The following is a 16,886-nucleotide window of genomic DNA, read 5'->3' as shown; positions in this document are numbered from 1 at the left end:
TCCGAAATCAGTAAAACTTTGGAATTAAAAGATGACTCATGGTGACTGTTTAGTCACTGTCAATTGCTTTAAAAACTGATGTGGCTCACTAGCGTCCTTCAGGGAATGAAGTCTGCTGTCCTTACATAGTCTGGCCTTGATGTGACTCCAGAGCCACAGCAATAGATTCTAGGCAATTGGGAATGGACCTATCCAGCAATTTCCAAAAATGACTCTTCTTTTTTTCAATGTACACTTTCTAGGCCATTGCCACATATCTCTTGATTCTCCTGGTGCCCATAAATCTAGTGATCTCAGTCTTGAATATACTCTTGGACTGAGCACTACAGCTGTCTGAGGTACAGAATTCCAAAGGTTCACGACCCCATGAGTGAAGAAATAGCTGTGCATCTCACTCCTGAGGAGTTTTCCCCAGAAAACCTAAAAACAAATTAGCTGGTCATTCTTGTAATGTGTTTGCGGGACCTTGCTGTGTTCAAACTGGTTACCGCATAACCAACATGACAATCGTCACTACACCGTTCTGCAGAGCTCTTTGGGAAGTTGCTGTGTCAGTGCAAATCTATGACAGTATACCCCCTTCTCATGAAACTAGAGAGTAGCTAGCAGTGCAGGCTCCTTAATTTCCGTACTGTTTGGCATGACCTTGAATGTTACATCTTCTGATCTGGTGCTGTCTAACTTACAGGAGAAAGCTGGCAGCCAGGCTGCAGGAGGCTGAAGAAACTGCTGAGGCTGCACAGGCAAGAGCAGCTAGCCTGGAGAAATCGAAACAGAGACTTACAGGAGAGGTGGAGGATTTGACCATTGAGCTGGAAAAGGTACTGGGAGAGAGAGTTATGGAAAAGGAAACACAGAATGAAAAAAATGGGATTGATTTCTTTCAGCTAACTGGGTGCGCACAGATTGGCTAAGGTTCCTGGTATTCCAGGATTGTTCTGGAGTCACCAGGAATAACTGGAATGTTGCTTCAAGCAACCGAAAAGAAAAAATGTTTGGGGTGCAAAAAGAAAATTGTTTGCATTTTTCAGTTTTGTTTATTACTTCCAAAATATTGGCAAGGCATCAATAAATTGGCTGTTGGAGGTCATGTGTTAAAACCTTCAGGAATATGTCCAGCTACACTTGGCAATTGCAAGACCGTACTGTATCCAGTCCCTTTTTCAAATGCTACCTGACAAGTTCCAGTTTCCATTATGTTTCATCCATTGCAGTCAAAGGCATCCCAACAAGGCTTACACCTATTAAAATAGAGTTCTGGTATGGAAACGGTTGCTCATGGTTGTGTTGAGCTTAGATGTAGGAAGGACCATTAATTAGGTGGGGTGCTTTTCCTGGTGCTTTTCCACCTTCACTAGCAATACGTTCTGACCAGGAAGGCCCCTGGTCTACCTTCCCATCCTGCTGTCAATTGAGGCCTGAATCACCAATTAAGTACCTCTTTGAGCCTCATCCTGCTGAAATTAACTTGGGTCTAGGCAGGTTTGTCACTGCGCATTGTGCATTACAATTACTATCTTAAGAACAGCTTGTCACCTTCAGGGTCGGGGTCCCTCAGCCAAAGGTAATCCTTGTCTGATTGAGGGACTGGATGTAAGGAGGAGAGTACCTGCTAGGAGCCACACCCCACCCTAGCTTCACCAAACTCACAAACCCACCCGACCCCTCCCATCATTTCTCACCTTTGCCCTGGGTCTTCTGCAGTTTTGGGGAAGGGACTGTGCTTTGTGGCGCAATTGAATGCCAAAGACCAACGATTGCAAGGCAGCTTTTTCTGGGCAGCTTTTCCACACCCAGAATCTTCTTTCCAGGGGAAGGCCTACTAGTGGCCTTTATATGACCTGATTAGCCTCTGGTTTGCCAGCCACCCCTGGAAGAGACACTGAGGGTTTCTCAAATCTCCAGCCAGAAGGTTAGACTCCTGGTGCCCCAACTAGAATCCTGGCCCTGGTCTCTGAGGTGATTTTGTGTGTTTCCAGGCAAATGCTGCTGCAGCTATCTTGGACAAAAAACAACGTTCTTTTGATAAAATGATGTCAGAATGGCAGCAGAAATATGAAGAACTGCAAGTTGAACTTGACAGCTCACAGAAGGAGTGCAGGAGCCATGTGACTGAAGTCTTCAAACTGAGAACAGTGTATGAAGAGACTATTGAGCAACTTGAGATTGTGAAGAAGGACAATAAGAACCTACAAGGTGGGAAGCTGTTATTCATCATTAATCCTTTTCTCAACAGAGGACAACATGTTCCATTCTTTAAGTATGCAAGGGTCTCTTCCTACGCAACACAATTAAAACAGAACTACACTGGATTTGTAGCTTACATCTGCCATTTAGATACACACAAAAATTACATAGAGACGTGCACATGATTTCACCAAGACATAGATGCACAGGATTAAGCTCAGACAAGATTACAGTGATTGAAACACGCAGTCAATCAACACACACACACACACATACATACACACACACACACACACACACACACACACACACACACACACACACACACACACACACACACACACACACACAACTTTATTCAGCAGGACTGTTGTGATGTGGCACCCAGAAAAACATTTCCTTATATCTCACAGATGAACAACATGTTTCATGTTTTTTGCCATTATTTGAAAATATAAACCACTTGCTAAAAATCTGCTGATGTCATTATTCCTTAAACAATTTTTAGCACCAAATTTTACACTTATGAATCAATCCTGAAACAGATTGACTATATAAAACGGTAAGATCTGTTGCATAAACCAGCTATCACAACTGAGCAAAATAATTTCAGTTCTCAGTTTTTAAATTAAAATATTTTAACTTTGCTGTTTTCTCCTTCTGTCAATCATAGTGCAGTGCAGTGAGTTATAGAAGCTGTTTAATAAAATGTGAGGCTGGATGAACACAGCAGGCCAAGCAGCATCAGATGCTGCTTGGCCTGCTGTGTTCATCCGGCCTCACATTTTATTATCTTGGAATCTCCAGCATCTGCAGTTCCCATTATCTCTGATACTATAGAAGCTGTTTCACATCTTTACTCTGTTGTTGCAAGAACTGCAAACAATATTGCTCCAAAAGCCATGGATTATTTAAAAGTATCACAACAAGCAGGCTCAGTATTTGAATAAATCACTTCACATTACCAGGATCAAATCTGCCCTAATAAAGATTGAAAGAACTGCAGATGCTGTAAATCAGGAACAAAAACAGATGTTGCTGGAAAAGCTCAGCAGGTCTGGCAGCATCTGTGAAGAAAAAATCCGAGTTAACATTTCGGGTTTGGTGACCCTTCCTCAGAATGCAAATCTACAATGTCATATATTGTTCTATACTGCATGAGGTGATTCCATGACTATGTTGACAGTTCCTAATGCTTAAAAGAACAAGAGCTGACTTGACTGAAACATATAATAAGTTGACAGAGTGCATGTGGAAAAGATATTTCTTCTTATGGCAGAATTTGGAATTGGGGTCGGTGTTTCAAATAAGTAAGGGTGCACCCATTTAAAACCGAACTAATATAGAAATATTTCCTCTCAGAGGACTGAGAGTCTTTGGAACGCTCCCTCAAAAGATGGTGAAAGCAGAGTCTTTGAATATTGTTAAGGCAGAGGTAGAATCTTGACAGGCAAGGGAGTGAAATGTTATAGGGAGCCAGCAGGAATAAGGAACAATCAGATCAGCCAATATCCTGTTGAACGGCAGAGGAGGCTTTAATGGCTAAGAGGCCTATTTTTGGTCTTAAAGCATATGCTCTTACAAAAGGCTACACACTTGGCAGCACCACTATAGAATACTTTATCATCATTGGGTGATTTAGCTGTACAAAAGTGTAAAATGTGTTGTTGTGAAGCATTATTTCCATTGGTTTCACAGGGATTAAAATGGAGAGGATGGGACAGAAACAGGCTGTCAATTTGCTATTACCCATCTGACACAATTGCCCCAAATCAAAACCAACCAATAATACTTCATAGCATTGACTAGCTCATTGAATGGTCTGTCCATTTCAGACAGATTATTTTGTCCTTTCACACCTCCTTTTAAAGCAGAAATTAAGGCAAGTGATATCCTAATGGCCAATGAATGCATTATTTTCTAAAAGCCTGACTTTTCTCATGGTTACCTGGTTAAAATTTTGATTTGAACACTTACGTCACTCAAATTTCACTGTGCAATTTTCTGTGATCTTTTAGATGAGATTAAGGAACTAGTGGACCAGCTTACTGAGGGTGGAAAGAGTGTGCACGAGCTACAAAAATTGAAGAAGAAGTTGGAAGTTCAAAGGGATGAGCTGCAGATAGCTCTGGAAGAGGCTGAAAGTTCACTGGAGGTAACAGAATTTGATTCAGCGAATGCCACTCAAAGTGAACGATCCAATTGTAATAAAAATGTGTCTTGTATTGCATGAAGCGTAGGTGCAGCTTGGGAACTGCCCCAAATGTGTACTTGTCCAAAGTACGTGCTAAAAAAGTACATACCATATGCTGACAAATTTAAACCAGCAAGGGTTACAGATTCATTCACCCGTTCACAAAACTGATTTATTTTGTGCCAACACTAACACCTATTGCCTATATGTGGGTTGGACTTAGACCTGACCTCATATGGGTTCTTGTAGCACTATGGTAATGTCCCGAACCTCTGGACTAGATGGTCCAGGTTCAAGTCGCACCTACCTTTGTGAAGTGCTGTGTCATGTTTGGAGAGGTCTCCAAAAAACATATCTGGATCTGACTTCAGAGCTAATTAGAGTGAGGATCCCTAGCAGAATGACTTTCACTGTAATGGACTTGGGAGTTACTACAGGCTCTCTCACACACAATTTTGTATTGATGCTAAGCTTGCGATGTAAATACACTAACTTGGTGAGTTTCATGGGTGAAGGGAATAAGTGGGTAAACTACAATATTATCCTCCGCTGGATTGTCACATCAGTTGCCTGTTCTATCGAGTGGCTAGAATATAACAGTAGAAAGCTGTAAGTGTAAAATGTTGTGCATGTCAAAAGTACCTCACTAACACAATAATGACCCAGTCAGATTTTAGGTCACATTTGAGAGATAAGTGATCTCACTGAGAAAAACATACTATTCTATAATTGTTTTCAGCTCCACATCATACTGCATTCCTAAGATTCCAGACTTTCGTTCATCTTAAACTTCATCAGTCCTCTAAATGCGGAAAGAGTCTTCAATTGGTTCAGGCTTCCTCAAACTTCAAGTTTTCAACCAAACTGTCAATCACACCTCAGATTCAGACCTTGTGACTCAATGTCCTTATTTACCTTTATTTATGGGATCCCCAGAGATTTTTTCTTATAGGTCTTAGATAAAGGCAAGTTGTGGTCATTTGTTTCTTGATCCAGTGAACTTACTTTTTTGGCCTGACTGGATTTGGTTGTTTTTTTTTGTTTTTAGGCAGAGGAGGCCAAAGTGGTTCGCATTCAACTGGAGCTGGCCCAGGTGAAGGCAGACATCGAGAGGAGAATCCATGAGAAAGAAGAGGAATTTGAAACCACAAGGTCTGTACCTTTCAAATAAAGCGATGATAACTTAAGCTAAAATATTCCACCAATTTTTAGAATTAATCTCTGCATTTATGACTTCAGCAATGAGAGTTGAATTTTGCCTTCACTATAACAGTTTCAATTTAATATTTAGTGTTTCCCCTGTCATCGCAATCAGCTTTCTTTTTCAACAAGGAAGGCGATTGCATGGATTTGGGTGAGGGCGCCTCCATGACATTTTGCCACTGTTGATCACTGCTGATAAGATTTCCGATACATTTCCCTATGAATTGACAGGAAGAACCACCAGCGTGCCATTGAATCGCTGCAGGCCAGCTTAGAGGTTGAGACCAAGGGCCGTGCGGAGGCACTCAGGCTGAAGAAGAAAATGGAAGCTGATGTAAATGAGATGGAGATCCAGCTGGAACATGCAAACAAAAACAATGCCGAGTTGGTTAAAACCCTAAAGAAACTGCAGCAACAACTCAAGGTACATATGGATTAAAGTCTTATGCTTGATTGCAACATTATTATAACTTTTTCTTGCCAGGAAAGTTGGTGGTTTCATGTTAAGGAGGTAAGGAGGAAGTTTGAGGTAATTGGAATGATCTAAATACAAGTCTATACATTTAGAGGCTTCTTAACTATGGTAAGGTTACAAATAAGATAGTAGCAACTGCATTTTTCCAGCACCCTTACAGTACTAAACAGTTTCAAGGCTCATTGCAACAATATTATTGAAATCAAATAAATAAATCAAAAGGTGAATTAGGATAGACAAGGAGCTCTTAAATCAGACAGAGAGAAAAAGCCAGAGTTTAGGATCTGGATAGATAATATTGGAACAAAAGTGCAAGGACCTTGAGTCAGAGGAGGGCAGAGGTGACAGTGGGCTGTTGAAATGTGGGTTCTAGAGACAAGCAAGGCCATGAAAGGATTTGAAAACAGTTATCCTTTGATCAAGCTGTTGCCTGACTCAGAGTTTTGGTGCACTGAACAATCTTCCTGTTCTATTTCTTGCTGCCTCAGGATACACAAGCTCAAATGGACGAGGATGCGCGTAGACACGAGGAGCTGCGTGAACAGTTTAATCTGTCTGAACGACGCATTAGCCTTCTGCAGACAGAACTGGAGGAACATCGCAACACTCTGGAATCCAGTGAACGATCCCGCAAGCTGACAGAACAGGAGCTAGTAGAATTAACTGAACGATACAATGAACTCAATGTACAGGTAATCACTGCAGACACAAACCCAGATGATCAAAGGAAGTTCATTAAAAAGGATGGTTGAGCATTTTGGAGTAGCAAAGGAATCTCACATCAATACATGCAATAATGTTCCACTATCATAATATCCTGGTTTAGAATCCAGTCCACATCGATTGTTTCAAAGGCTCTTCTTCATTCTCTCAACATGGGTCATTGCTACAATGAGTTTGAACATTTCCTGTATTGGTCTTAAATTATACAGACCTGCAAAACAAGGTTGGCTACAACAGTAGACTTAAATTCACTGTGGAAAATGGAAGCATCTGATATGATACATTTGCCTTTCTGAGTTTGTATTTAATTCTCATTACTGCATTGTGAAATATTATAATAGATTCACATTTTTGTATCATTGAGATCTCTTCAGGGGTAGAAATGACCTGTTTGAGAGGAACAGGTTCCACCTGAATTAGAAGGAGCCCAGTATCCTTGCTGGGAAATTTGCAAGTGCTATGATGGGAGGCTTTAAATTAATTAAGGGTAGGGGGAGCCAAAGCAATAGTGAGAAAAAAGGCTGAGGCTGGTACAGGAGATAAGGAGAGCAAGTCAAATTGTCAAGGCAGATAAAAGTGTGGCAGAGAATGAGGTAAAACTGATAAATTAAACTGCATTTCCTTCAATGCGTGAGGCCTAACAGGTAAGGCAGATAAACTTAGGACATGGTTGGGAACATGGGACTGGGTTATCACAGCTATTACAGAAACATGACTTGGGGATGGGCAGGACTGGCCCCTTAATGTTCCGAGGTATAGATGCTACAGGAAGGATAGAAAGGAAAGCAAGGGAAGAGTGGGACGGGGAAGGGTGTACTTGGTTCGGGAGAATATTCCAGCTGGATTTAGGGAGGATATTCCTTGGAAATCGTCCAATATAGTTGTATGGGTAGAACTTAAAAATAAGAAAGGGATGATCACCTTTTGGGGATTGGACTATAGGGTCCCCAGTAGTCAGTGGGAAATTGAGAAGCAAATATGTGAGGAGATGTCAGATATCTATAAGAAAAATAGGGTTGTAATGGTAGGGGATTTTAACTTTCTAAAGGTAGACCAGGACTGTCATTGTGTTAAGGGCTTGAATGGGAAGGAATTTATTACGTGCGTACAAGAAAACTTTCTTATTAAGTATGTGAGTGAACCTAAGAGAGAAGGAGCAATACTTGATTTTCTATCGGGAAATAAGGCTGGGCAGGCGATTGAGGCGTCGGTGGGGTAGAACTTTGGGGAAAGTGATTATAAATCTATTAGTTTTAAAGTAGTTATAGGAAACAATAGAATTGATCAAAAAATTAAAGTTTAAGTTGGAGTAAGGCCAATTTTGATAGAATTAGACAGCAACTTTCCAAAATTGACGGGGCAGGCTATTTGTTGGTAAAGGCATGACTGGGAAATGGGAGGCCTTTTAGAATGAGGTAATGGGAGTACAGAGACAGTATGTTCTTGCTCATGTGAAGAGCACAGCATGTAGGTGTAGGGAATGTTGGGTAACTAGAGAAATTGAGGTTTTGGTCAAGGAAAAGAGGGAGGCATATCAGGTATTGAGTTAATCCCCAGAGGAGTACAAAGGCAGTAAGGAGTATACATGAGGGAAATCAGGAAGGCAAATATGGGACATGAGATGACTTTGGCAAATAGAGTTAAGGAGAATTCAAAGAGATTCTATAAATACATTAAGGGCCAAAGAGTAACTAGGGGGAGAAAAGGGCCCCTTAAAGATCGGCGTGGCCATCTGTGTGTGCAACCACAGGAGATGGGTGAGATACTAAACAAATCATGTGTCAGCATTTACTGTGGAGAAGGACATGGAAGTTGGGAACTAGGAGAAATAAATAGTGATATCTTTTAAAAATTACATATTATACAAGAAGAGGTGCTGGAGATCTTAAAATGCATAAAGGTAGCTAAAGCCCCCAGACCTGATCAGGTGTTTCCTAGAACCCCATGGGAAGTGAGGGAAGAGATTGCTGGGCTTCTTGCTAAGTTATTTGCATCATGGACATCCACAGGTGTGGTGCCAGAAGACTGGAGGTTGGCTAACGTGGTAGCATTACATAAGAAAGGAAAAGCCAGGGAAATATAGACCAGTGAGCTTTACATCAGCAATGGATAAGTTGTTGAAGGGGATTCTGAGGGACAGGATTTACATACATTTGGAAAGGCAGGGACTGATTAGGGATATTCAGCATGGCTTTGTGCATGTGAAAATGTGTCTCACTGACTAACTTGATTGAATTTTTTGAAGATGTAATAAAGAATATTAATGAAGGCAGAGCAGTAGATGTTATCTAAATAGACTTTAGCAAAGCGTTCAACAAGGTTTCTCATGGTCAACAAGTTAATGAGGTTAGATCACATGGGGTCTGGGGGAGCTCGCCAACTGGATACAAAATTGACTTGAATTTGGGAGACAGGGGATGGTGGTAGAGAGCTGTTTTTTAGACACGATGCCTGTGATCTGTTACGCGAACAGGATTGGTGCTGCGTCCACTGCTTTTTGTCATGTGAATAGAGGAGCTGTTATTTGGATGTGAATATCAGAGGTATAGTTAATAAGTTTTCAGATGACACCAAAATGTGTGGTGTAGTGGACAGGAGAGAAGATTATGAGTACAATGGGACCTTGATCAAATGGACCCAATGAGGGGGGGGCAGATGAAGTTTAATTGAGATAAATGTGAACTGTTGCATTTTAGTAAGGAAAACTAGGGCAGGACTCATACAGTTAATAGTAAGCCCTGGGGAGTGTTGCTGAACAAAGAGGCCTTGGGGTGCAGGTACATAATTCCTTGCAGTTAGAGTTGCAGTTAGACAGAGTAGTGAAGAAGGCATTTAGCTTCATTGGTCATAACATTGTGCTTAGGAATTGGGATGTGGTATTGTGGATATACAGGACATTGGTAAGGCCACTTTTAGAATACTGCATATAATTATGGTCATCCTTCTATTGGAAGGATTTTATTAAAACTTGAGTGTGTACAGAAAAGATTTACAAGTATGTTGCCTGAACTGGAGGGTTTGAGCTCTAGGGAGAGGCTGAATTGGCTGGGGCTTTTTTCCCTGGAGCAGAGACTGAGGGGTGACTTTATAGAGGTTTATAAAATCATGATGGGCATGGATAGGGTGAATAGCCAAGGTCTTTTTCCTAGAGTTGGGGAGTCCAAAACTAGAGGGCACAGGTTTAACAAGAGAGGGGAAAAATTTAAAAAGACCCTGAAGGGTAACTTCTTCACGCAGAGCATGTGCTTATATGGAACAAGCTGTTAGAGGAAGTGGTGGAGGCTGGTATATTTACAATGTCCGAAAGGCATCTGGGTGGGTGCATGAAAAGGAAAGGTTTAAAGGGATATGGGCCAAATGGGACTAGGTCAGACTAGGATGTCTGGTTGGTGTGAATGAGTTGAACTGAAGGATCTGTTTCCATGCTATATGACTCTATGACTCGATATTAACTCAGAACCTAAAGCACCATGTATTAATGAAGAAAGTGGAAGAGATGGGGGTTGATGTGAATTAGATTGGGACAGAGTTCTTTATTTATTACAGTTGACTGATCAAACTGGACAGAATTAATTGTGTCTGGTCAAATTTCCTGTTCTCTTTTCCTTTAGAACAGTACTTTAGTGACTTATAAACGTAAGCTGGAAGGGGATCTTCAGCAACTCACAAATGAACACGAAGAACTGATCCACGAGTTCCGTTCTGCTGATGAGAAGGCAAAGAAGGCCATGAGTGATGTAGGTTTATACAACTTGGACCATTGTACAACTTAAATGTTCTTATCAGATGAGGAACTATTCATATATTACCCATATGACATAATTTCACTCAGGTTAATTCATTTGTAAATAAAGCAAATTAAACTTTAATTTCCATCCAAGCTAGAATTGGACATCTTTAGTCCCTTGGTAATGAATTTAGAAAGGAAACCATTTTCCATGACAGAATTATTGTAATTTTATAATTGTGACATTGAGTTACATTGAATGTGACACACTGAATGTTTTAAAAGATCACAACGTTGAATCTAGATGACCGATTTCTTGTTTCTGACATCTCCTTGTATAGCTTGTGGAGAACACTTGTTGCTGCATCTTTTAAATTGCAGCAGATCTATGACTCGATATTAACTCAGAACCTAAAGCACCATGTATTAATGATGAAAGTGGAAGAGATGGGGGTTGATGTGAATTAGATTGGGACAGGGTTCTTTATTTATTGGTGAATGATATATTTTGGTTCAACCAGAATATGCAAAAAATGTAGGAGATTACTTTTCCTCTTTTGTTTAATTAGGCTGCCCGTATGACTGAGGAACTGCACCAAGAACAAGAACACTGCATGCACCTGGAGAAGATAAAGAAGAACTTTGAGATTCAAATCAAAGATTTGCAGGTTAAGCTGGAAGAAGCTGAACAACAAGCCCTAAAGGGTGGCCGGCGTATCATCCAGAAACTGGAGGCAAAGGTGAGGAGAGCAGTAGAATAAGGATTGAAGGTCGACCTGAGTTACCAGAAATAAAGTTCACCTTCAGACTCAGTTATGTTATTGCACACAAGATGTTACAGGGGAGTAAAATGATTTCAGAATCCATTTGTACATCAATTGTTTTAAAATGCAATATATTCATAACATGACTCGTGTATTTGAAAGAAGTTGCACACTTTCATCCGCAGGGAATTGTCCTTTACAGGCAGAAATCACATGTCCCACACATTGTGCATTTTTCTATTAAACAGCAACTTAGGGAGCAGCCATACCTTGCTGCATTCCCTTGGCAATGCCTTGATTGATCAAAGCCCATGCCAATCAATCTGCATCCTCCCTTCCTGTTTTTAGCCTTCAACTGAAATTAATGGACTTTCACGGTAGACATAACTTATTAACTAATCAGAGTGTATTTAATACATAAAGGAAGATTCAGATTGGATTGAAAGAATTCCAGAATAGTTAATACAAAATAAAGTTGTCCTGCTAATTAGAATACATGATTGTATTGGTCTTGAGAAATGGTTATCATTTGTTTAGATGTGATATTAGATGTGATATAATGTGATTTTAACCAAAAAGAGATTTGGGGCATCATAAGATTATAAAGGTGTGACATAAATGCAAAATATCCTGCCTTTGTTTATTTTCTTTCTGGTTAACCTGTCCTGAATTTTCATGGTTATCCTTGTCAAGTGAGAAACTTGGTATTTATATAATATTTCTTTGCTGTGTTTAGATTAAGGAACTGGAATCTGAGCTGGACTCTGAGCAGAAACGCCATGTTGAAACAGTGAAGAATCTGCGCAAGAATGAGCGACGGCTGAAGGAGCTAATCTTCCAGACTGAGGAAGATCACAAAACCAACCAGCGTATGCAGGAACTGGTGGAGAAACTGCAGAACAAGCTGAAGAGCTACAAGAGGCAGATTGAAGAGTCTGTAAGTGCTCACTTTGACCTTACTGCAGCTGTCAAAAGGAGGGGTCAATGAATATAATCATTCCGAATGAACTTACTCTGAAAATTCCTCACTCAATTCCTGTGGCTGTCCAATTCCCTCTTTTCTCCTTTAAGATTACTTCTAAAATCTAATTCTGTCATTCTTTAGATTAGACCTTCTAAAATTCCTTCCCTTGTCTCATCATCCATATATTTCGGTCAGCCTTGTTTTTGTTCACCTTGCTGATGCCAATGAGGTAGGGTATGTAATTACCTTAGATTGCCACGAGATGGTGTAGCCTAGGCTGAGGTATACTTGGGAAGCTGGATCTCCACATTGCCCGTGAGGTTGGGAGGCAATAGCAAACCACCTGTGTCAAACATTAAAACCATTAAGGATGAAGTAAGAGCAGACCACAAGCCAAAGACCTGCTTTTGGGCATAGCACTCGTAAATGAATGAATCTCACAATCAGGAATTGTTCTGTTTGAAGATACATGCTGCTATTGTGGGAAATATGTGTGCATACATTTTTAATAACCTAACTATTTTTTGTAACAGAATACTCAGAGAATGCAGAACACACTATCCAAGTAATCTAAATTTCAAACTACCTATTACGAAGCTACCTGGCTGAACACTTGTTTGAACTGGACACAGCCAATCAATGATTCCAAACACATTGTATTTTTAAAATTGTGGCCTCGAATTTGGCAGCTGTTTTCCTTTGGTCTCTGGAATGACTGGAGACCGTGGAAGTTGTTGAGTTGCCAAGCAGACGAGAATGTTGGGAGGAAATGAAACCAAGACTGCGGATGCTGGAAGGTCTGAAACAAAACATAAATTGCTGGAGAAGCTCAACAGATCTGGCAGCATCTGTGGAGAGAAAGCAGAGCTAACATTTCAAATCCAGTGACCCTTCCTGCAGGAGTGTTGGTAGGGTACCTGACAGTGCTTACCAGTACTTACCATGCTATGGTTTTACTTGGATAAACTTTGCACAGCCCTTAAGTAAAGGGAACCAACATGCCCACCTTTTTGTTTTCTAAATTTGTTGATTTTGCAAAAGTAGCGGTCACTTCCTTGCCCTAAACATCGCTAGTGAAGCTCCCTTGTGGAAGATAGTGGAGTTTTCCAGTCAACTTAACAACAGCTTCCACAAAAAAATTAACTAAAGAAATTTGGGCTTTCCGAGGTCCAGCTGCCATTTACCTCCTGTGGCATTTGGATTGGAAATTCCACTCCTTACATGCGGGTGAAGAAATCCTGGGAAGACTGCAGAACCATTTGTCTGCAATCTTCCTGGGGATTCACCTGGTCTCTCACTGGGAAGGTATACTGATTTCTCAGGAAGAAGTAACATTTTTCATAAGAAGTAAATTGCCAAAGAAGTAAGTTGCGAAAGATTCTCCATTTATTTAACCTTGTTCCTGCTAGAAAGAGCCTAACGGTGACTATAGCACTCACAGAGTTTCTTTGCTGTCACTTTCACAGGAGGAACAGGCTAACCAGAGCCTGGCAAAATACAGGAAAACTGTGCACGAGCTGGATGATGCTGAGGAAAGAGCTGGAATGGCCGAGGTTGCGCTGAACAAACTCCGCACTCGGAACCGTGTTTCTGCAAGCAAAGGCTTCAGCACTGTTGAGGTTATCCAGGTATCTTCCAAATCCACCACAGAGGAGTAGGCCAATGCTGTTTCCAACTCAGCTGGTAGGTTTGAATTTTCCGATTGTGTCCAAATTGAAGATTTATATTCAAAAGTGATTGTCCTTGTGACTTTTTATTTGTTTTTTGCTTTAATATTTTTCCTGCCTAGTAGCATATCTCTGAGGATAGACTCTTTGCAACAATGTTGCTAGGTTCTCCAGACTCAAAGGATATAATCTGTATGAACTGGTCATTTATATTCTAAATCCTTGGTTTAGGAGTCAGTTGAGAGTCAGATGTTATTGTTAAACCCCTGACAACCAGTAGGTGAAGTATGAAGCTTGAGTCATGGACGCATACGGCATGGAAGCAGGCCCTTTGGCTCCACTTGTCTAAGCGGAGATCAATCTTTACTCAGTTTTAGATTTATTCACAGAATAAAAGTTTACAAGCATATAGTTCCAAACTCTACCTACACAGTGATATCAATAAGTGTCTCTTTATATATAGAGTCACAGAGTCATACAGCACAGAAACAGACCCTTAGTCCAACCAGTCCATCCTGCACATTATCCTAAATTCAACTAGTTCTACCTGCCTGTTCCTGGGCCATTTCCATCCAAACTCTTCCCATTCATGTACTAATCCAAATGTCTCTTAAATGTAAATGTGCCCACATCCACCACTTCATTCCACACATGAACACCCTCTGTAAAAAATTTGCCCTTCATCCAATCAATGCCCACCGCTTGTATATGCTTCACCTTAAGTTGTTCAGTTAACAGATAACACCCTCAGAATGTGACTTCTGGATTGATTTTAACACGTTCACTCATACTGAGTTAAAACCAAACCCTCAGTAGGTTGTGGATTCAGAGACTCGACTCTTCAGTGCAGTACTGAGGGGATGCTGTGCTGTGGAGGTGATGTCTTTTAGATGAAATGTTAACTGGAGGCCCGGTCTCGCCTAGCTGTGAGGAATTGCATTATTTGGAAGAAGCTCAGGGCCTGCTGAAAAATTTGTTCTCTCCCTTCACATTGATTAAGTAGTCTACATTTTATTACTCTGAAAGCTGGAGGTCAAATTAAAATGGAAAATACTGGAAATATTCAATAGTTTTGGAAGCAAGTGCACAGAGAGAAACATCTAGCTCAATGACCTTTCATCCGACCTGCTGTTTCCAAGATTTTCTATTTTTGTTATAATGCAATCAAGGGTATTATATTCTCTTTACCTTTCAGTTTACATGAGACCCATTGGTTGGTACATTTCCTATGGTCAATCCAGTGACTACACCTCAAAAAATTATTGGCTGGAAAATGTCTTGAGATTTCCTGAGGTCATGAAAAGTGCTTTAGAAATGTCAGTTCCTCCTTTTTTCTAGTTGTATTGCTTCAATGTAACATAAGCATTAAACTCACAAGGCCCAAGGCCAAATAAACAAGAGGAAAATTGATCTATATTGTCTGTCCACCCCATATGCTGGCCATTTACACGACACCTGTCCCTCATCCACTGACCATTTGAATATCAGCAAGTGTCATAACCTTGCCCATCTTTGGAGTTTTCTTCACTTTGTATCTGTGAATGTTGTCAATTAATTGAAATTGATTGTTAACATTAGTCAACGACTCTATTACTGTTGTATCATGTTTAGATTAATTAGATTAGATTAGATTCCCGGCAGTGTGGAAACAGGCCCTTCGGCCCAACAAGCCCACACCGCGCCTTGGAGCATCCCACCCAGACCCATTGCCCTACAACCCACACACCCCTGAACACTACGGGCAATTTAGCATGGCCGATCCACCTAACCTGCACAACTTTGGACTGTGGGACAAAACTGGAGCACCCGGAGGAAACCCACGCAGACACGAGGAGAACGTGCAGACTCTGCACAGACTGTTACCCGAGGCTGGAATCGAACCAGGTCCCTGGCGCTGTGAGGCTGCAGTGCTAACCACTGAGCCAGCGTGCCGCCTGCAGATGACCAAATCAATGATAGAAAATGTTGGAAGGTAGATGGTCATTGTTCACTTTTCACCAATAAATTTCATGTTCCCGTCAAAGATCCATAAAGTTTAGGGCCCATAAAGGAGAGAAAAAATTAAAATGGTTACAAGTTATTGAGTGAATAACTGACTTTGGTACCAAAGAGATTTCCACCAAACTTCAATGTTTTTCATTTGCTTTCAGGGTTATACATCTCTTCCATGACAGCTATCAATCACTCATTGAAGACAATATCTTCGAAACATCTTCTGATCTTTTCAAAGGGTATTGAAATATTTAGCAGTGAAAGGGTGCAAAAGTAAAGTGACATCTCTCTTGCACTGAATTGTACTAATTTGAAGAGGTATAGTGTCTTCCATCTGGTAAACTGGAAAAACGTCAATACTAGTAACATTGACAGTTGGAAAGGAAGTTTGCTCCCTCAAGTCAAGGATAGAGTGTGCAGTTTGATGTATCACCTGGCTGATTGTGTAAATACCTGTGCACCCAATTAACTAAATAAATGTATAGTGCAGTAATGAGTTCTGTGCGGTGGTTTTTTTATGTTCTTTCAACAGGAATGATCATTGGGAATTTGATTCATAGTCATTAAAATTATTTTTCACACATTGTTCTTGCCAGCATTAGATAACTGGTAAAAGACTGTCATGGTATGATAATAAAATGTGTTGCTGTGTACTTGAGGAAGGGTATAATGCAGACCCAGTAAAGCTGCATTGGGAGCTACTGCATGCATCGGATGCTGCAGAAGTCTTTAGGGCAACAGGTCTGCCCATTTAAATAATTTTTAATTGGATAGAATGGAAGTATTTATTGAATTGAGGCCAAATATGAATTGTGATAGGGTCTAGGCCCGAAACGTCAGCTTTTGCGCTCCGAAGATGCTGTTTGGCCTGCTGTGTTCATCCAGCCCCACACTTTGTTATCATGAATTGATAGTGCTGTATTGTGCACACAGGAAGTGAACATCTAGCGGAATAATTACATTCAGGACATGCTCACTATATTCATTTTG

General features: G+C 40.7%; 1 protein-coding gene across 1 annotated transcript in view; it reads left to right on the top strand.

Moving 5' to 3' along the window:
- LOC125462191 (myosin-16-like) overlaps positions 1 to 16,380 on the top strand; it is a 76,380-nt gene extending 60,000 nt beyond the window's left edge. Inside the window, exons 35-45 of the mRNA XM_048551886.1 lie at positions 689 to 821; positions 1,980 to 2,196; positions 4,206 to 4,342; positions 5,430 to 5,533; positions 5,816 to 6,008; positions 6,548 to 6,751; positions 10,394 to 10,519; positions 11,079 to 11,249; positions 12,010 to 12,210; positions 13,704 to 13,920; positions 16,055 to 16,380. Coding sequence (XP_048407843.1) covers positions 689 to 821; positions 1,980 to 2,196; positions 4,206 to 4,342; positions 5,430 to 5,533; positions 5,816 to 6,008; positions 6,548 to 6,751; positions 10,394 to 10,519; positions 11,079 to 11,249; positions 12,010 to 12,210; positions 13,704 to 13,895 — 1,678 coding nt within the window. The 3' untranslated portion in view covers positions 13,896 to 13,920; positions 16,055 to 16,380. The remainder of the gene's footprint in view (positions 1 to 688; positions 822 to 1,979; positions 2,197 to 4,205; positions 4,343 to 5,429; positions 5,534 to 5,815; positions 6,009 to 6,547; positions 6,752 to 10,393; positions 10,520 to 11,078; positions 11,250 to 12,009; positions 12,211 to 13,703; positions 13,921 to 16,054) is intronic.
- Positions 16,381 to 16,886: the final 506 nt, after the last annotated feature.

The sequence above is a fragment of the Stegostoma tigrinum genome, chromosome 23, assembly GCF_030684315.1.
Source record: "Stegostoma tigrinum isolate sSteTig4 chromosome 23, sSteTig4.hap1, whole genome shotgun sequence".
Classification (NCBI taxonomy): Eukaryota; Metazoa; Chordata; class Chondrichthyes; order Orectolobiformes; family Stegostomatidae; genus Stegostoma; species Stegostoma tigrinum.
Note: the sequence above shows the minus strand (reverse complement) of the source record. Positions and strands in the feature narration are given on the sequence as shown.